The sequence below is a fragment of the Ochotona princeps genome, chromosome 14 (genome assembly GCF_030435755.1).
Source record: "Ochotona princeps isolate mOchPri1 chromosome 14, mOchPri1.hap1, whole genome shotgun sequence".
Lineage (NCBI taxonomy): Eukaryota > Metazoa > Chordata > Mammalia > Lagomorpha > Ochotonidae > Ochotona > Ochotona princeps.
The window spans coordinates 20,559,165-20,579,030 of NC_080845.1; the positions used below are offsets into that span (position 1 = coordinate 20,559,165).

Consider the following 19,866-nt stretch of genomic DNA (forward strand, 5'->3'; position numbering starts at 1 on the left):
ATTTAGGAGGGATCCTAAATTTTTGCCCCATTTCTGTCATATTTTTAAGATAATATTTTATGTCCTGATTATTGTGAACCTGCATGTCAGTGTCGTTCACAGTCAGCACACCTTTTGTATTTTTATATAAGTGATTGATTACATGTAGATCAAACAACAGAGCAAGACCCTGCCTCTGTTGGTTGCCAGTCTCTGTGTCAGCATTGTATAGCCTGGCCTATAGTCTCTGTTTTGTCCATTTTGCAAGACTGGTGATCAGATGCCACATTGAAGTCACTGTTGATCATATTCCACAGTCTTCCTTTGTGGCAATCTACACATGCAGTGTAGAAATTCCACTTAACTAAAATCAGTTATGTGTTCAATAAGCTGTTCTAGAACTTCCTCAGAGAATAACGTCAAAATTTTCACTCTGTTTCTGAGATCTTATTTTTTTTTCCCTTCACTTTTAGAAATCTGAAAGATACTAGATATCTTCTGGTTTTCAGTATTTGGTGTCCGACAGGTGGCCCCTGACCTCGTCTTGCTTTCAGAAATGAAGATTCTCAGTAGCAGGTCGTCTATGTAAGCTGTCATATGAATATTCTAGAAGGTGGACCAGTTGGGTCTGGAGATTGAAGCTTAGGGCAAGTAGATAGGGTCTTTGCAAGGAGGGTATTTGGGAGCCTTTTGAGAGTACCTATTCTGAACAAAATGAAAACCAAACAAAAAATTCAGAACCAAAACAAACAAACAAAAAACCAAAATGATGGGAGTCAGTAATATTTATATAAATAAAGCTGATGTTGTCAGAATTTACTTCAAATTCATAGGCAAGCAGGTTTTTAAAAAAAATTTAAGATTTATTTATTTTTAATGGGAAGTCAGATATACAGAGAGGAGGAGAGACAGAGAGGAAGATCTTCTGTCCAATGATTCACTCCCCAGGTGGTCACAGTGGCCAGAGCTGAGCTGATCTGAAGCCAGGAGATTGGAGTTTCCTCATGGTCTCCCACACAGTTGCAAGGTGCCAAGGCTTTGGGCCATCCTCAACCACTTTCCCTGGCCACAAGCAGGGAGCTGGATGGGAAGCAGGGGGCCGTTGGGACTAGAATTGGCACCCATATGGGATGCCGCTACGTGCTAGGTGAGGACTTTAGCCACTAGGTTAATGCGCCAGGCCCAGGCAAGCAAGTTTTTAAAATGATCCTTAGGAGTAAGAAGTCGTATCCCCTTAGGGGCAGAATGTATCTAAAAAAAAAAAACAAAAAACCACCTGAAAGCAGTTATCATTCAAAGATGATTTCACCTTCATGAGGAGGAGAAAAGAAGGGACTTCTGTGTCCAGTTCCTTTTCAGAGATTGAGAAGACGAGCGTCTGCCCCCTGCTGTGGCGTGGAGTCAGCGAGGAGCAAACAGCAGTTGTGCTGGAGAGGTCCCCTCAGCTGCTAGGAAGTTAGGAGAAAGGAAGGGATATTCCCATATTCCCTGGCCGGGAGTCTTCGCCCTGTTCCAGGTGGCTTGCTCAGCCGGAGGGAAATGGCAGCAGTAATTTTGCTGCCAGTACCTGTTGCAGTAATGCCTCGTGGTGTTTTCCATCGTTGGAGGTCCTCCCTCTTTGATAGTTTCCACCTTCATTTCTCACAGACTTTTTTCCTGGAGTCAGGTCTTTCCCAGCATGAATTTTGGCCCAAGGGATTCTTAGATCATACCTTTTGTAGAACTCACAGCTCAAGGCTGCAAGAGAGGATAAAGTGGAAGGCCTATGTCTACCTACAAGATTAACTGAAATAACAAAATGCCCAAATTTTGGCTGGGATCATGCTAGTCATTTCATAAATGGAGAAAAATCATTCTTTAAAGGAGTTTTTGGGTAACAAAATCCAGAGATGATATCTATCAACCAATCTGCCCAAATGCCTCATAAGTAGATTTCTTCCTTTCTGTTGAAAAGATTTTAGCTATACATTTCATTAGGTTTTTAAAAAAGATTTATTTATTTTTATTGGAAAGTTAGGTGTGCAGAGAAGAGAGACAATAAGATCTTCCATCCACCATTTCACCCCCAATTGGCTGGAGCTGAGCGGATTTGAGCCAGGATCCAGGAGCATCTTCCAGGTCTCCCATGCGGGAGCAGAGTCCCAAGGAATTGGGCCATCCTCTACTGTTTTGCCAGGCCATAAGCAGTGAGCTTGCTGGGAAGTGGAGTAGCTGGGATATGAACCAGTGCCCACACAGGATGCTGGCACATAAAAGGCGAGGAATTAGCTGCTAGACTATTGCGCCGGGCCGAGTTCACTGCTTTTCTTAACTTTATCCTCTGTTGTCATTTACTATTCATTTTTACTGTTTTTAATTCTTTTTGGAAGTTTTTAGTTCAATATTCTTGGATTTTCTACTGAGTTGTAACACAGACACTGCTATGATCATTTCATACACTCAGAATTGAAACGTAGATCATGTACCTCGTTAAGGCTAGACATCCGAGTGTCTGCCAGATTTGAAATTTGAATTAAAAGTGAGAATGTCCTTTTAGTTGGATCCTCTTCATTATATAACATAGGCCTTTTGGTTAAGAGATATTATCAGCTCTCATATATGTAACTTACAAAGGAAATTGGAAAAGATTAACAAGTATAAATAGAATCTACACATGGCATGTCAACTTGAAAGTTTTCTAGCTTATAAAATTAACATAAACTCTGTTACTTGGGAGAAAAAAGTAGCCTAAGAAATAGCAAATCTAAATTTTAGAATTCCTTCAAGAATAAATGCACAAATATTACTAGTATCACTGCTCCATTTTTGAGATCTGCTAATGTGTAAAATACTCAAAATTAATATTACAAGAGCAACTCTCAAACAGTAATTCATATTGATTCATTTTATTTTAGAGGAGAAGGGCCACTGAAAACTTCCCAGGATTTAATACATCAACTAGAGGTATGTTTTGTTTCTATAGTATGTTGTTGAATTAATTCTTTATGAAAAATAGATAACAATTGTTTTTCTAAATGATTTATTTTAGCCTGTGTCTGTTTGTATGAATATATAGTTGTCTGCTATAGAGACTGATAGAAAACTGGAGAAATTTCTTAGATAGCTACCATTTCTTAGATAGCTGAAAGCTAAAAGCTAATAATAGCTAAAAGCTATTTCATTGTAAAGAAACATACATCATAATAGAGTAAAAAGGACTTTATTGATAGTCAATAGATTCGGTAAGTTTTAGGTTTTCTAATGTGGATGAAATTACTCTGTTAAATAGATGAAAATCTCTAATACTTCCTAGTGTTCTTGAAAGGCATTCTGACCTCTACATTGCGGAAGGAGGTGAGTGATGCTAATTAAGGTGACACATGTGAACGTAGCCCTCTTAGCTCTGTGACCACTACAGAGTCCTCATTACATGCTACTTTGCTTTTCTTCCTCCCAGTTGAGTGACTGGGGTCATTTCGGGAAGGCAGCCATGCTAGCGGCTACATTGTTGTGAGCTCTGTTTCTAATGCAATTACCCATAGGCCTGCCTCTGACTGTCGTCTCTCTGAGGAGAGGCTTCAGGTTAGCAGCTGCCTTGCAGAATTCCTTTACTGGTTTTGACGATCCCCAGTTCACCATGTTTTTCCTCTGTAGAACCAAGTATGTTCCTGCATTGAAAGTTTACTGCACTTTATCGCTCTACTCTCTATTTTCTTGGTATTCTCATGTGTGTCCAGCTGAACCTCTTCGGGAAGGGAATTTCAGCTTGAGGGCATGATTGTCTACATAGTTAGAAGGATTATACATAATATTTCTTCTGGGTTTTGTGGCAGAGAGCGTAAATGGTCCCAGCTGTTCCACTTTTGATCCAGTTACCTGCTAATGGCTTGGGAAAGCAGCAGAAAATGGCTTGAGAGAGATTTTTCCATCCATTGGTTCACTTCCCAAATATGCACACAATGATTGGGGCTGGGCCAGGCTGAAGCCAGGTGTCAAGAGCTTCCTCAGGGTCTCCCACATGGTTGCAGCAGTTCAAGCATTGGGCCATCTTTCACTGCTTTCCCCGGTACTTAGTAGGGAGCTGGATTGGAAATGGAACAACCATGACTTAACCTGGCTCTCATATGTGATGCCAGCACCAGAGGTGGCATCCTAACGTGCTGTGCCACAATGCCTCCCCCTCTCCATGTCATTTTAACATAATACTGTAAAGATCCCTATCTTACCCATCCAAGTTCTCCATCCTCCTCGTCTTCTCAGGACACATGGTGAATTGCCATCACCCTTTTCTACTTGGGGATTTGATGAGTCCTGGATCCCCCAGCAATCCAGGGCTAGGTTTTGTAGCTGAGTGGCACGGCTCTGCTCATCCCTGAACAGTAGCAGATGCCTCCAGCTGTGGAGGAGCCTTCGCAGGAATGCTGGTGTTCTCCTGGGTACAACAAGAACTTTGAGAGTCCAGGGCATCTCTCTCATGTACAGCTATTATTTTCAAAACTATAAAATTATTAGTGAGCATATTTCTCACCAGTGGTCTATGGGCATCATCTAAAATAGTGATGCTTTCCCTTTCCATCAGGTTTTTGCCACAGAAGGTTTAAAGTTTACTTCAAGTATCCAAGCTTTCTCAAAACAGGTAACCCACATTCTATGCACTTGGTGTTTGTTGTGGTACCCTGGATTCCCACCATGGGGGCAGGGATTAAGTTCTGAAGCCATTTAAGGCACAGATGGAGAGTTGTTGTGGCTGTTGTAACTCCCTAAATTACATTGCAGCTGAAAGATGATGACAAACTTACGCTGCTCTTGGAAATAAACAAGCTAATCCCTCTGTGCCAGCAGCTTCAGACCATAATCAAGACATCGCTGCAGAACAAAGTGCTCCCTAAGGTACGACAGCGAGCGGCTTGGGACCTGCATAGGCACAGTTGGTTTGCCCATTTTCATGTCTTGACAAGAATCTCATATTAACTGTTACTGTAACTGACCACAACACATTCACTGAATGAATTAGCTTTTGGGACACGGTTCATGCCAGAGCACTGTGCAACTGCGCTTGCATGCAGGTATCATCACCTGCCGGACTTGGGCATCACTGCCTCCTAGGCTGGGCTCCCGGCCTAAATTCGGGTTTGTGCCCAAATAAGTACATGGAATGCCAAAGTATGGGATTTGCTGTCAGTGTTCGGAGCAAACACGGAGGTAGTACAGTTGCTTTTCCATTGCTCTTCCTGGGTGGAAACAGGCCTGAGTCCTGAGGGTGATCCTGCTCCTGTGTCCTGGGGCCTTGCGTCAGCTCCTGGGCCTCCATCCCTGCACCTTCCTGACGCTTGTCGTTGCGCAATGGAGAAATGCTATCATTTTCAATCCAAATGCATAATCAAATGTTATGAATGCCCATGTTTAGAATGTGATTTACGTGCTCTCTGTCACTTTAGGTTGACAAGTGTATTACAAAGACAAGATCCATGATGGCTCTCTTGGTTCAACTTCTTTCACTTTGCTATAAATTGATGAAGAAGGTGAGGCAGCTTTTCTATCTTAAATTCTTATTTTAAAAGTTAAGGAAATGGTTAAAGAAAAATAGTTATTAAATTTTGCAACTTTTTTTCAGAATAAAGCAGAAATTAATAGTCTTAACTCTTTTCAGCTGCAGACAGAAAATGTCAGATGGGGCTCAGTAACTAGTAAAGACATCGTGGATGGCAAGCCCTGAGAAGATTCTGGAATCCAGTCTTTGAAACTTTGTGTGGCAAAACTGACATTTTAAAGAAGCAAATGAACTTTCATATTTTAAAGAAACTCAGCATGTTTATAAAGAAAATACTACTGAAATCCTGCTTTATTTTCTGATCATGAAATTGGTTGTGAAGCTCTTGACAACGAATAAACACCCTGGTAGAATTCTAATTGCAGTGTAATTTTAAAATGTGACAATGCATTAATACCGTTCTTTAAAAGTGAAACCAAATATTCCAAGTGTCTTACTGACAGCTCAATCCAAAGAAGCTGTTGTGAATATATGCTCACCCTTGACATATTTTACATTAACTATTTTATTTAAGCTTATTACCTACAACACTAATTTCAGTCAAAAATGTACATACATCGTCTGGGTGAAACTAGTGGTTTCTTTTAACAAATGGACTCTTCTTTATCCCTCTGTCTACCAAGCATGACAAAGTCCCCTCTAGTGCGCCCTCTGTCACAGGGTATGCTACTGGCCAGTTTGTCGTCTAAAAAACTTTTTGCAGAACAAGGGCTAACGATTCTGCTGCTTGTCCTTCCCAAGCTCTGAAAGTGGACTGACCCAGTCCACAGAATCCTGGAGCCATTCTTGGAAAACAGCACACGACTCTTTTGATTCTAGTCCTAGAATAGCTGACCTTTCTGCCCAGAATACTAGCCATAATGCTAAGCCTGTTTTGCTGGCTTGAAAATAGGTTTCAATCTATCCTTCTCAGTGCTGACTGATAGCATGGAAAAGAAGACAGAGATTCTGAGTTATTATATCTTTTACAGTATGGCTCTGGAATGTACATTACAAAACAAATAAACTATTTAGTCTTTTTAATTAGGATTGAAGACTTGCGTTTGTGGGGTGGGTTTTGATGGGAGGATCTGGTTGGTAGGTTTTCTCTGTGTGATATCTATTATGACTTTGTTTGGGGGTCATTTCATAGCGTTTGAATCCCTTGCTTTGAAAATCATTTTGAAATCTGATGGGGCATGTCCTTGCCAATGGCAGGAAGTAGGTGAGTCCAGTGATTTTTCTGTGCCTCAGCCATCACAATTATTATTCACAGAAGATCCTGAAGAATCACAGGATTATCAATACTTGGTGAAGAAAATCTTTTAGGAGATTTGAAAGTCAGATCTCTCATACACAGAGAGGGAGAGAGAGAGAGGAAGAGAGAGAGGGAGGCATCCACTGTACAATGGTCCAGCAGCCGGAAAGGACAGGGTAAAGCCAGGATCTCAGACTGGCCGTGTGGATCTCCCACCTGTGTGGCAGATTCAAGTTATGTGATCCATGATCTGCTCTCACGTGCATCAGCAGAAACCTGGATCAGAAGCAGAACAGCCTGAATTCCAACTGGCACTCAGATACACGGTGTGGACATCCCAGGACACAGCTGAGCATGCTTGCTGCATCAAAAAGTCCACCCTTCACTGTAGTCCTGGGAGAAAATGAACACACTCAGCTTGGTTAATGACCTTTGTAACACACTTCTTCTTCAAAAACCTTATGCTTTTTATTCTCTGAAACAAAAATATTTCTACGTATATTACATTAGAAATCTTGGGAGATTGGGCTAGCATTGTGGCATAGTAGGCTAAGCTTCCATTTGCAGAGCGAGCATCCCATAAGAGTGCTGGTTCATGTCCCAGCTGCTCCAATTCCCATCCAGCTCCCTGCTTATGGCCTGGGAAAGCAGCAGAGAATGGCCCAAAGCTTTGGGGCCATGATCCCAAGTGGGAGACTCAAAGAAGCTCCTGTCTCCTGAATGGTTCAGCTCTGGCAGTTGTGGCCATTTGGGGAGACAATCAACAGACGGAATGTCTTTCTTCTTCTGACTGTGCAACTTTCTTTCAAATCAAAATCTTTTTTAGAAAAAAAAATATGTGAGATGTCAAGTGACATGTAATATATACAAAAGCTTTGTCTTTGATCAACTCTTGAAGTTCATGGTGCCCCTTGAAGTCGGAAGTGCTCTGTGCTCACCTTTTTAGTTCATAGCACACTGCTATGAATGTTTACAGAATTGCGACCTATTTCATACTCGATGTGTATATTTTGTGGGCAATTATCCTGGCAGTCACGAGGTAGTAAACATTTTTCCTCCTGCCAAGGTCAGGTATTTTTTATTTTTAAAAAATTGTCTGTTTTATCTGAAAGGGTTAAAGATGGACACACAGAGAAAATCTCTCATCTGCTGCTTTACTACCCAAAGGGCTGCAGGAGCCAAGCTTGGGTCAGGGCAAAGCAAGGAGCTGGGAACTTCATCTGGGTCTCGACATGGGCCCAGGGGCCAAAGCACTTGAGCCATCCTCTGCTGCTGTCCCACAGTGCAGCAGCTAGGACTTGACCTGGCACCCACATAGGATGTGGGATGCCAGCACTGCAGGTGGTGGCTTACCTCACTACACCACAATGCCAGCCCCCATTTGAGTATTTATGCCATCATTCATTGGCCATACAAAATTATCACCTCAAAAATTAGCCTGCTATAGATTTGTTAAGTTTTGAGTCCCACTATGGTTGCCTTGCCAAGGGCCAGACCAAGTGATTTTGTGGACCTTACATGACCCACAGGCTTGTTTGTGGACTGAAAATAGTTTTAGGGTGGGAATGGATCGTGTTTGACCGCAGCAGGAAAAAAGGGTTTTCAGAGTGATTTCTTCTCCATGAAACTAAAAGTGAAGATGTTTAAATATAAGTATATCTAAGGAAAAAGTAGCAAAGTTTTTTAGTGTCCTTTATTTAAAATTCATTGTAAATAAGTACCCAGTTTTAAGCTATAAATTCATCAATGGGTGTGTTGCTTTTAAATGATGTGAGAGCTTTGCTGACGAACCTTTCTATTCATCCTGTCACCAAGTGACACTGGATCCCAAGACCCAACTTCACTGCCTTGTGTTTGTACTTCCTGAGAGAACCTGAAAGCTGTCTTCTAATATAGGACTGTGTTCTGACATAGGACATCACTGTTCTGCTTTGCTTAATAGGTATAAGGAGGAGAAAAAGTACACTTGGCACTCCTGCCTCTTCCTATTACCTCAAAAGGAGTGGGGCTGGACCTGGTGTCACACTGAAGTGACTTCAGAAGAAAGGCCACTTAGGTCCAAAAACTTCAAATTGATAAGGAATTGAAGCAAAAGCAACAATCATGCCATAATCTTCAAACAGAAGTATGTCAAAATATAGTATTTATTTCCATGTTGTAAGGGTTGAGTAAATTATTTTTACTTGGTTACTTAAAACTATTATGTTTTCCAAATTTCACCCAAAGAGAGTGTGTGTGTGAATATGGGGGAGAGGGGAGGAGACAGAGGATGAATCAGAAAAACATCCCTTGCTTGTTTCCTTGGAAGCAAGGGGATAGAGTAAGGCTGAGAACAACTGGGAGCTAAACCTTGTGATGCAAGAGAGAGGGGAAACAAGGTTAAGCGAAGGCTTCAGCCTCTCCGGCTGATGGCTGCAGGTGAAGGATGCTGAGGGCTGCCACGAGATGGGGCTCCTGGTTCTGGTCTGGCTGCCACTTCTTCTACAGTACACTGGCGGTTCAGGCCAGGAAGGGTGAAGAATCCCAGGCTGCTCCTGACTCCATCTCGGGCCTCACGCCGTAGCTGTTGAGGCATTACTACGATTCACCATGACTTCTTCATATTGCTTTTGTGTCAATAACCCTTCTGTTATACTTTTACTTTCTTCAAATTTAGGTAACACAACTGCAATGTAACCTTCAGTGGATGGCTGGAAAGGAAGTATAATATTTAGTACTGTCACATGTTTACAAAAAAAAAAAAAACAAAACGGCAAGTGTAGGGATGTGTTTTGTATTTGGTACAACAGGTCAGATGCTGCTTGGGATACCTGTATCCCACCCGTGTGGGCCTGTGTTCAGCCCCTTCTAGCATCAGCTGAGGGCTGATGGCGGAAGTGGTTGGGTCATTGCCACACACAAGGGAAACCCAGTCTGAATCCTAACTCATGGCTTCTGCTTGGTGTGCTCCAGCTCCTGTAAGCATTTCGGATGTGACCCAGTGGATGGGAGATTTCTGTCTGATTCTCTGCCTTTCAAATAAACATATGAATCACAATTTGACGGTGGCTTTTCAAATCCCATGGAAGATATGTGGATAAGATCATACTCTTTTTTTTTTTTTTTTTTTAGTGGACAAAGGAGAAATTTATTTATTTTTTGGATAAGATCATACTCTTACTCTTTTACCTTTTCTTGAAGAATAGATGGCTCATGGAGAATGTTTTCATTCACTTCCATCAACCGTCCTCTCACACAACTATTAAAAACAGAATTACTTGTAGGAAAAATAATACCTTCTTTGTTTCTCCTAAAGTCATGACTCCAAGTTACTCACCTGGATATGGTATATTCTTCTCCATCCGAGCAATAAATCTTACACAGAGGTGCAAGTTCTGTTAGAAACTGGGCTCCCTGAGTGATGAGAAGGAAGAAGTAAGGAATTATGGCCACGTCTCCATCTTCCCTAGAGAAACAGCCCTCAGTGTTTTGGGGTAAGCTGCCACCTGCAACGCTGGCATCCCATGTTGGAGTGCCGTTCAAGTCCTGGCTGCTCCAGTTTTCATGCAGCTTCCTGCTACTGTGCGTTGGAAAACAGGCTATGATAGCCCAAGTGCTTGAGCCCCTGCCACCATGCGCAGATCGGGATGGGGCTCCTGGTTCTGGTCTGGCCAGGCCGGGGCTCTTAAGGCTCTGTGGGGAGTGAACCAGAAGATGGAAGCGTTCTCTTGCATGCTCACTCCATCTTTTGTGCACTCACTCACTCTCCCTCTGTTTGCTTGTAGTTCTGCTTTATAAATAGCATAAATTTATAGGATATACATTCCCCAAAAATGATATTTTAAAGAAAATATGACAAATAATGGCACTAAAAAGAAAAATGACTTAAAATGTTAACAAAAAGTCACTCATTATTCAAATATTTATATAGTAAGTGCCTACTGTGTGCCAGGTACCAACATGGATTTTGAAGAAAAGATTAAAGAGTCCCAGCATGATAGCCTAGTGGCTAAAGTCCTCGACTTGCATGTGCTGGTATCCAATTGTTCCACTTTCCATCCAGCTCTCTATTTGTGGCCTGGGAAAGCAGCAGAGAACAGCCCAAAGACTTGGGACCCTGCACCCAGATGGGAGGCCTAGAGGAGGCTTCTGGCTCCTGGCTTTGGATTGGCTCAGCTCTGGCTGTTGCGGCCACATGGGGAGTAAATCAACAGATGGAGAATCATTCTGTCTCTCCTTCTCTCTGTATATCTGACTTTCCAGGAAAAATAAATAAAGTCTTTAAAAATAATTAAGATATGTGATAATAGGTGGTTTAGTTACAGACTAATATGCCAGCTGTAAATGAGAAAGGTACACATAATCAGGCATAAAGATTTCAAAATTACAGGAATATTCATATCAACAATAATAAAATTAACCATGACAGTTCTATTGGACAGTTAGTTCCTACCTTATTTTTATATTAAACAGATTAGAACTTTAAAAAAAAAAAGACCTATTTATTTGAAAAGCAGTCACAACAGAGAAAAAGTTAGAGAGATGCACTCCATCTGCTGGTTCACTTCCCAGTGACAACAGCCCGGGCGGGCCAGGATGCAGCCAAGAGCTTCACATGAGTTCCTCAACTGCTTGCAGGAGCCCGAGTAGTTAGCACAGCCTTTGCTGCCTTCCCAGGCACACTGGCAGGAAGCTGCATCCTAAGTAGAGCAGCTGGGACTTGAACGGGTGCCCATATGGGGTGCTGGTACTGCAGACCACAGCTTTACTTGCTGTACCACAATGCCAGCCCCCAAGGAACTGTTTATTAGGGTCAATTACTAATACTTTTTAGAACAAGTATGTTTCTAATTAAGAAAAAGCATGTCAAATAGGGGATCAATAGCCCTTTCATTTCTGTTTTTGCTATATCACAGGGGAGTTGATTTTTTATTTTTTCCATTAAAAAAAAAAAGTTTGGTTTTCTTATTTTCTCACTGACTCATAGTTCATACAATAGCATCACTTGCTTCAGGAAAGTCTTCGATTTTTTTTTCATTTCTTCAGCGACACACTGATCATTCAGTAGCATGTTATTTAACTTCAGTTTTTATAAATTTTCTATTACCTTTCCTGTTGTTGATTTTGTTTTATGGCTTTTCATTGAATGGGACATACAGTAACTATGTAGTGATTATCACATACAGATGTGAAGATACGATGCAGTGTGCATCTCTATTTCCAAATCAAAAATGGATTCCCAATGAAACTCTTAAATGTATCTTGACAATAGGATGCTGGACTCTGCCATTCTCCATACCTACAATGTCAGGTCACACTTAATAGCAGAATAACTGATTGTGAAGGACTATACTATTGTAATAACATGGGGAAATTAGGATGGTGAGAATTTGTGGGGGGAAATCATGGAATAATAAAATTCATTCATTTTTTTATAAAAAGGTTTAAAAAAAATAAAAAGCATGAACTTTGAGGAAAATCTGGAAAACAGAAATTGAAGTGGCAAAATAAAAATAATTTACTCATTATCCCCTAGCCCACTCTTAGCATTTTATCTTGAAATGTGTATGCATCTGAATGTTATGGCAGGCTCTCTGATTTACACAGTCCACTAGACGGATGTATTTGGGAGGTCTGGCACATATTTACTAGGAGGCTCTTGGAGGCGAGACAGGAAGGTTTTGTCTTGCTCTTTTTCCCCAGAAATGTTTCCTGTAGTGAACACAGACAGCGCAGGATGAGGCACCCCTGTCAGCACTTCCTCCTTTTCATTCAGTTGTTACTACCTTGACATCACTCATCTGCATGTGGGTGCTTCATCTCAAAATATGGCTCAGTGAAACTAAGCTTTTGGCAGGAGGGGGGGGGGGGCTCATCCCAGGGAATCTGTTGACAACGGAGTTTGTGGCAACAGGGCAGAAGTACATTGACTCCTTTCCAGCACCTGCCTGAGGAAAATGAACGACTACCATTTCTGAGATCTAATCAAAACCTACATAGGCTGGGTTCATTATGCAGGTCCTTCACTGTTACTTTAATACAGACCAGAGGAATTTCATTAAAAATAACTGTTAAACTTGCTGTAATTTGTAGACTATCTTTTAAGAAAGCTACATATTTTTCCCAAGGGCGAAAAAATCTAATTATTCAGGAGCTGCAGCCTACTAATGGGAGTATACCAACAAGGATCTCCTAAGAACAGTGAGAACAGTTATCAGGAGTTTAAATACAAAGACATAAAGACCTCAGGAATCCATGGACACTCTCCCAGTCTCTGGCAGCATGACTGTAGGTTGGGAATAGAGAAACAACAGAGAAGGTAAGACTGACTTTCCTTCCCACAAGAGTACCAGCAGTCTTGAGGAAGCCCTGCTAATGAAATGCCCGCATTGCCTAGAGGTGTCAAGAGTGGATTATACTATATCTTATCACTGATTGCCGTGAGGAGGTAGAAGGTATGGGTAACTGTGTATGAGATAGGCAATGCTTTAGGAATAGAAAAATGGTTAAGGAACAAATGCTATTTCCTCAGATTGACCTATCTTCCTAATCTCAGGATTTTTCTTCTTAAAATACATGTGAAAATACATGGTGAAGAACAAAGAATTGGATACCTACACTTTATAGAACTCAAGGTACTGGTTTAATAAACTAGAAGGGACTAAACATCTTGTTGACGTTAGAGTTGTCCTTTCAAAGGCCCACAGTCTGCTTCTCCATTCAGGGGATGAGAGGGAGAGGACCAGAACTTACTGTGACAGTCATTGTATGTACTGAAATAGCCCGTGTTATTGGTCTGAGAATTTCTTTAGGGTACAAGTATACAAAGTACCAGAGTACCAGTGAAGCATGTTAAGTTCATGTTAGCAGATTCTAAGACTGCCTGGATCTGGCCTTACATGTGAATACAGAGACATTAAGTAGATAACCACAGGATTACAGCCACGTACCCGCTTAAATTTCCCAGAGACCTTGTTCTGAAGTCGGCTACAGTTGCTACTGATCTGATAGGAAATGCTTGTAATCGTTTTCCCACTTTGAAGAACTGGATGAGATCCTGCTAGTGTGATGACACATATCCTGCAAGGAGAAAAGATTGATCCCAGGTTACTGCTTCCCCTTGTGCCACAGTAATCCTGCGGGCACAAGTGTCTTTCTGACATTTATTTAGTCAAGCTGTCATCGCCTCTTTTGTTCCTTTGGCTGATATTGCAGCATAACTGTAGATGTGAATAGAGAAACAACAGAGAAAATAAGATTGACTTTCCTTCCCACAAGAGTACCAGAAGTGTTGAGGAAACTCTGGGGTATAGGAGAGAGAGGTAAGGCCTGCCTGCGTGTCTAGCATACCACGGAGGCCTCTGCTGTAGCCTCCACTGAGGGCTCTGGCAGCCGGGTGTGAGGCACAGGCTGCCTACCTGAGGCAGTAGCTGAGGGCAAGATCCTCCATTTGGACCTTTGGATAATCAAGTTGATTTGTTCAGACTGACTAAGCAATGGATGCTTCTGATCATTGTTCAAGACCATACCAGGATGAACTTTGGTAAGGTGAAAGCCCAATTTGCTTACCGGTTAGAGTGCTGGAGTATACAGTGGTCCTCACAAGGTTTTCCTTTGACATCTGGAAGAAGAAATGAGTTCATTGGCTATGGAGTTAGCAGCTCTCCCTACTATCTGTACTTCCCTGGGTTTAATTATGTACATGCTGATTGTTGGTATCCTCTTATTATTCAAAAAGTACACCTGAAGCCTTCCAAAAAGTACTTACAAGGACTTGGCCCAAACACTCATCAATTCTTTTATATTTGATGTTGTTTACATAGTTGAGGAGGATGTATGCCCATATGCAGCATGGATTAAGGTGGGGAGGGTGGAGTCATGGGGGAAAGTGAGTGAGACAAATGCTTCTAATTTTTTTTTCCTCCTGAGGGGAGAGGGCTGCTCCCAGTACCAAAATCACAACAGTAGCTGTGGATGAGGAATGGCCACTTGATGTCATCCTAGGATCCCTGATGTGGAGAAAAATGTTCCAAGGGTATTGCTTAAGTGGTTTTGATAGTTCTGAGATACTGTTCATTTTGTTGCTCCAAGGTTGAGGAAATTTTTCCAAGGTCCACTGGCTGACATAGTCACCTTAGTGTCTCCACTTGCCCAGACACTTGTGTTAAAGCTTGGACAGGAGAGTAGTCTAATCTGTTCTGTTCTCCATCCTCTGTCATGGTACTAGATGTCCTCTAACAGTTTCAATGAGCTAGCTGTCATGTCCCCCATGTGCATCTGGACATGCTGTCCCACTGCACATCCAGAGCCTCAGTCCTGATACATGCACTCCAAGGTTGGACCACAAATCCTGTGATTTTCCTGTGGTCAGAGTTTTGGTCAGAGGTCTAGTTCGGGGGATCCCCCAAGAAACCTTGTGTGAAGTGATCCCAGGCCTGTTGTGTGTACCAGCCATTGCAGAGTTCAGCTCAGTTTGGCACTCGCATCAGTCTACAAACACACTGGTGGTTGCTGTTGTCAGTCAGTTTTGGCCCAGCCTCATCGTATATGCAAACCAGCAGATATTGTGGCACACCCTAATTCAGCCCTCAAGAACACAAGTGAGAACCGCAGCCTAGTCAGGGCGATTCCCAATCACCCCCTGCCATGCCTGCCGCAGCCCTGATTCTTCTACATATCAGTGTGTGCAGCAGACTGGTCCAGTCTGTCCCACATCCCATCCAGCTCTGATGCACACCCACGGGTGCTGCAGCTCAGTTCAACCTAACCAACCACACTATCCAGCCCACACTTATGCCTGTGTTCTCCAAGTTCTGGCGTTCCCATTTTTGGATCTCACGTCCATCAGCAAGTGCTAGGCCCCTACCCAGCATTGACTATCCTCTAATCTCAGCCTCTGTGAGTGCTGTTAACTGCTGTGTCCTGGCCTGTCCCCACACCCAATTCTTGGTTGTGCCTGTGAGTGCTGCAGCCTGGGCCAACCTGGCCTACTCATAACCGCATATCACATGAGTGTCGGTGAGTTCCTGGGTCATGGCCAGCTTGGCCTGTCACCATCCTCAGCTCTCATGCAAACCAGCAGGTATTGCTGTCCCAAATGCTGCACAAAATCTGCCCCAGACTTGGTTCTCACAAGAGCCAGTTAGTGTCATGGCACAGACTAACAAGGTCCACCCTCTGCCTCAACGCTCATTGGTGGGTACTATGGCCTAGTGCTTCCAGGCAGGCCCACCAGCCCCAGTTTTCATTTGCCCTAGTCTGACCCAGACATGTCCTCTGGTTTCCACCCTCCAAAGTACCCAGTCTCAGCCCCTTCATTTACTTGTGTGTGCAGTGGCCTGGTCCAAGGAAGTCCCCCAGAAGGCATTCTTATTTGTGCAGCATTTCCTCAGCGGTCCCCCTTCCCATATATTCTCAAGCCTCCTTCCCTGGGCAATCTACAGCCCCCATGTCCCAGGTCCCATGGCGCACTTGGTGGTGCTGTGTGCCAGCTTGAGGCACCGACCACCTAGGCCACAATCATCTATTTCTTCTTCAGGTGATTAACTCTGTGCCTCTTCTTGTTACAGCCTTTCTGTAAACACATCCATTACTTCCATAAGAAACATGCAACTGGCATTGTACTCTTTATTTCACAGTAGCACATTTTTTGTTGGTGGTTTCCAGCACTATTGTCATTCTGGGAAATCTTGCATTCAGAGAAGGGCCAGTCACTTAAGTGTGACCAACAGGAAACCCAATGGTAATTGACAAAAACAAAATGAAATTCAAAGATAAGTTTGCTTAACATTCTGAAGCCTATACATGGTTGTTTTTGCACCAAAAATCTGTTTAGATTCATTTTTCATGATCTTTTTTTAAATTGAAGTATCCTCATTCGCTACAGCATTAGAAAAATGTACACTCCATTATTGCCCAGTCTTCCCCGGTGTTACCGGGCTGGGTAATAGGACATTAACACAGAAAACATGTCTCTAAGTGGCAAATGGTCCCTGCTGGAGATTTGTCCTTAAGCAACACAACCAGATTCTGCTCTCTGAAGGTCTCTGTCGTATCTTACCCTCTTCCCCGCACCTTGCTGTCATCACCTCACCATAGAGCCGGGATTTCATGCATCGCGACTCGGTTTAGCTCGGAGCCCCAGGCCCGCCAGCATGGACCGCGAGGACCTCGCCCCAGTTCAGCATCCCCGCAGGCCACCCGCGTTGGAGCCCGCGCGTCTCCACAGGTGTCCCAGGCCTCCCAATGCCACCTCCACGGTCCACACAGGTACGCCGAGGGCCTCTTCTCGTGAGGCGTGGCAGCGTGCGCGGCTCCCCTTCGGTCCCTGCACTGCTCACAGAGGTAGGCCACAGCGGCCGACCAGAGTCCCGCCTCCCACACACTTACCCGTTTTGTACCAGCGAGTAAAATAACGATCCACTAGAGACGGCACGGCCGGCTCTGCAGCCGGGGCCTCGGTAGCCATGGCGACCCCCAGCCCCACCGCCTTTCCTCCAGCTGGGCCGGCCTAGGCTGTGTCCTTCCGGCGTGCGGCCACGTCGTGCGCACGCGCGCAGCTCCCCTGCCCAGCAGGCTCCGTCTCCCCATCGCTGCGCTGTCAAAGCAGGACAAATCGAGTACAATATGAGGGGAGAGAGGACGCGGGGCTAGCAGCGTCCCTCTCCCTCCTCCTCGGCCGGGACAGAGTCCACCAGGGCCAGCGGCCTGGGGAAGCCGCTCTCCGCTGGGCCACGCCCCCGCCGCGGGACGTCACGCGCGCGCCGCTCGGCGCCAGTCGGGTCTGCCCAGCTCGTGCGTCGGTGCTGCTCGCTCGGCCCCTCGGCTGCCCTGCTGCCTCTGTGCCTGGGAGCGGAGTGGCTGCAACCCCGGCGGCCTTGAGGAGGCCAGCTGCGCGAGGCCGAGGACGCGAGGGCGGGCGCACCGCTGTCTGCACATCCTCGGCGCGGCGCAGGTGAGTGTGAGAGCGACCGGGCCCTGAGCGCCCTGGCGCGGCCTGATGGAAGGGACCCTGGTGAAGTGAGGCGCGTGCTGCCCCCTTCCTTGACCCTCAGCTTCTGGCTGCGGACGCGCCACCTGCGGCCCGGGGATGGCAGTCCAGCCTCTGGATCTTTGCTGGGGGTTGCAGGAGCGAATTCGTTAACCCAGGTTGGAAAGCCGTGGCTCACAGAGGTGGGGGTGCCGTGCCACGGGCCCTCATGGCATCGGCCTGATGTGGGTGTTTTGGTGGCCTCCTCCCTTGTTCCACTGGGATTTCCGTGGAAGCAAGGACTGCTTGGCGGCCGTGTGTTTAGCGTTTGATGGAGGTCGCTCACTGGGTCTTAGGATTAGGTACTGTGGGAGGGACAGCTCCCCCCCCCCCCCCCAGGGAACCAGTCACCTCTAGGAAGTTAGCAGAAAGGCAAAGCGGACAGTTTTCAATTTAAGAGCAGAAAAAAATCTGTCCCCCGAGTAGGGGAAAATGCCTTTTAGTGGAAGAATAGGAAATTCTCCTCTTCCAGGTTGTACTTGTTTGTGAAACACGCGTGTGATAATGTCACCTGTTGAACACATTCACTTGGGAGTACCCTGACACTTCTTCAGTCAGCGAGCGCTCAGTGTTTCAGTGTATCTGATCAACATGTTGGTGACCTCCCTGTCCTGTGTTATCCAAGAGGGGGAATGAAGGAACAGACCAACGGGGCAAATGGCGTTGTCAGAAAGTTAGGAGATTGGCAGGAGTGACCTGCGGCGTGGAGAAAAAGTGAGCACACCTAAGAACCAGGAACACTGAATCAGTGGAGGCAGGGGAGTTGAGGATTACAGACGTCCAGGAAAGCGTGTTAACAGACTTGGCTCATGGGGAAACTCCAGAAGGTATTCCTGTCCTAGCCATGAAAAAGCAGGTGCGTCCGTCCCTGAGACTGTGAAGGAGTGAGGATGGTGGGTGTGAAGTCGGAGCTGTTTTCGGGCAAAGCTGGGGGTGCGAAGGGGATGAATGAACTCACGCTTGTCAGCTCCGTGCAGGTTGTTTGGTTGTTGGGCAACAGCTTTCCAGTGGAGAGAATGTAATGTAAAGAGTTGGTTAAATAGTTGTTGGAGGAACAAAAACTGAACAGCAGGAGCAGAAGTGAAGTAATATACCAGTGCACCTGAAAGAAGGCGCTGCAACCCTTAGCTAGGGTTAGGGGTCAGAACCAGGGGCGATGGGGGCTGCTCCGCCTTATCCTTGGAGTTGGAGGGCAAGGACGGTTCCACCCATAGCACCGGCATCCCATGTTGCCGCCGGTTTATGACTTGGCTCCCATTTCTGATCCAAGTGCTTGGGCTCCTGAACCCGTGCGGATATAAACATATAGCATATTGATACATAAACTCATTGTTTCACAGTGTCTTCCTATGCACCTGAGAAAATACATGTTTTTAATTTCAATTCTTATTCTTTATGCACATATAAAGTTTGCTTATTAATAAAGTTATCTGATGGATATTAGAGTCATTTTACTCCAAAATTATCTGCAACTTCATGTTTATATATGTGGATTTTACATAGCTGTAATAAGTAGCATCTAATGACTTTAGAAATCCATTTGGGTTACAAGATTTGTAGTACGCAAACAGTAAAATGCTTTCCCATTCCGATTGTTCTTTTCCCCGTCTCTGGAGCATCACTGCCCTTCAGTGTTTTCTGAAGACTAGACGGTGACATTGAGCCTTGGCTGTGGTGGAGGGAACATGTGAATAGCCTCAGTGTGTGGCTCAGTGCTGCGTGTTCTCTGACAGGATGCTGCCACGTGTGAGGATGTGGGCGTGTGTTGTGACTGCTACTTCAGCACCCTGAGTTGTTCTGCTCAGGTGAACGGCCATTTATCTAGTAAACTCTTCCTTTCTTTCCCAGGGGTTAATGCTTCATCTGGGGAGATTTGTGCTTTTCTCCCGGGAATTGCTTCATCATGCGAAATCTAAAGTTACTTCAGACCCTGGAGTTCAGGGATATTCAAGCTCCAGGGAAACCTCAGTGCTTCTGTCTGCGACCTGAACTGGGGACAGTGCTGATTGGGTCAGAACATGGGCTGGTAGAGATAGACCCTGTCACAAGAGAGGTGAGTTACTAATGGAGAATTCCCACATGACCTACCAAACTCCCTTCCCTTCAGATGGT

At 44.6% G+C, this 19,866-nt stretch overlaps 3 protein-coding genes across 6 annotated transcripts in view; 2 read left to right on the forward strand and 1 right to left on the reverse strand.

Moving 5' to 3' along the window:
- CTNNAL1 (catenin alpha like 1) overlaps positions 1 to 5,862 on the forward strand; it is a 52,453-nt gene extending 46,591 nt beyond the window's left edge. The window contains exons 15-19 of one of the 3 annotated variants that reach the window (XM_012925728.3): positions 2,874 to 2,922; positions 4,538 to 4,594; positions 4,735 to 4,848; positions 5,397 to 5,480; positions 5,609 to 5,862. In XM_012925728.3, coding sequence (XP_012781182.2) covers positions 2,874 to 2,922; positions 4,538 to 4,594; positions 4,735 to 4,848; positions 5,397 to 5,480; positions 5,609 to 5,674 — 370 coding nt within the window. In that variant the 3' untranslated portion in view covers positions 5,675 to 5,862. Of the gene's footprint in view, positions 1 to 452; positions 565 to 2,873; positions 2,923 to 4,537; positions 4,595 to 4,734; positions 4,849 to 5,396; positions 5,481 to 5,608 lie in introns of those variants that run through there. The other 2 variants (XR_009246622.1, XR_009246621.1) reach the window with 2 other exon arrangements.
- A 3,368-nt stretch (positions 5,863 to 9,230) lies between these two features.
- On the reverse strand, positions 9,231 to 17,418 carry ABITRAM (actin binding transcription modulator). The gene is made up of 6 exons (XM_004580922.3): positions 17,115 to 17,418; positions 14,295 to 14,346; positions 13,676 to 13,805; positions 10,063 to 10,139; positions 9,915 to 9,984; positions 9,231 to 9,436 (listed from the first exon to the last, which is right to left on the reverse strand). Exons 1-6 carry the CDS (start codon positions 17,191 to 17,193, stop codon positions 9,299 to 9,301), a joined length of 546 nt encoding a protein of 181 aa, XP_004580979.1. The 5' UTR covers positions 17,194 to 17,418; the 3' UTR covers positions 9,231 to 9,298.
- A 28-nt stretch (positions 17,419 to 17,446) lies between these two features.
- ELP1 (elongator acetyltransferase complex subunit 1) overlaps positions 17,447 to 19,866 on the forward strand; it is a 55,528-nt gene continuing 53,108 nt past the window's right edge. The window contains exons 1-2 of one of the 2 annotated variants that reach the window (XM_058672215.1): positions 17,447 to 17,679; positions 19,603 to 19,807. In XM_058672215.1, the coding sequence (XP_058528198.1) occupies positions 19,658 to 19,807 (150 nt within the window). In that variant the 5' untranslated portion in view covers positions 17,447 to 17,679; positions 19,603 to 19,657. The remainder of the gene's footprint in view (positions 17,680 to 19,602; positions 19,808 to 19,866) is intronic. The other variant, XM_058672214.1, reaches the window with a different exon arrangement.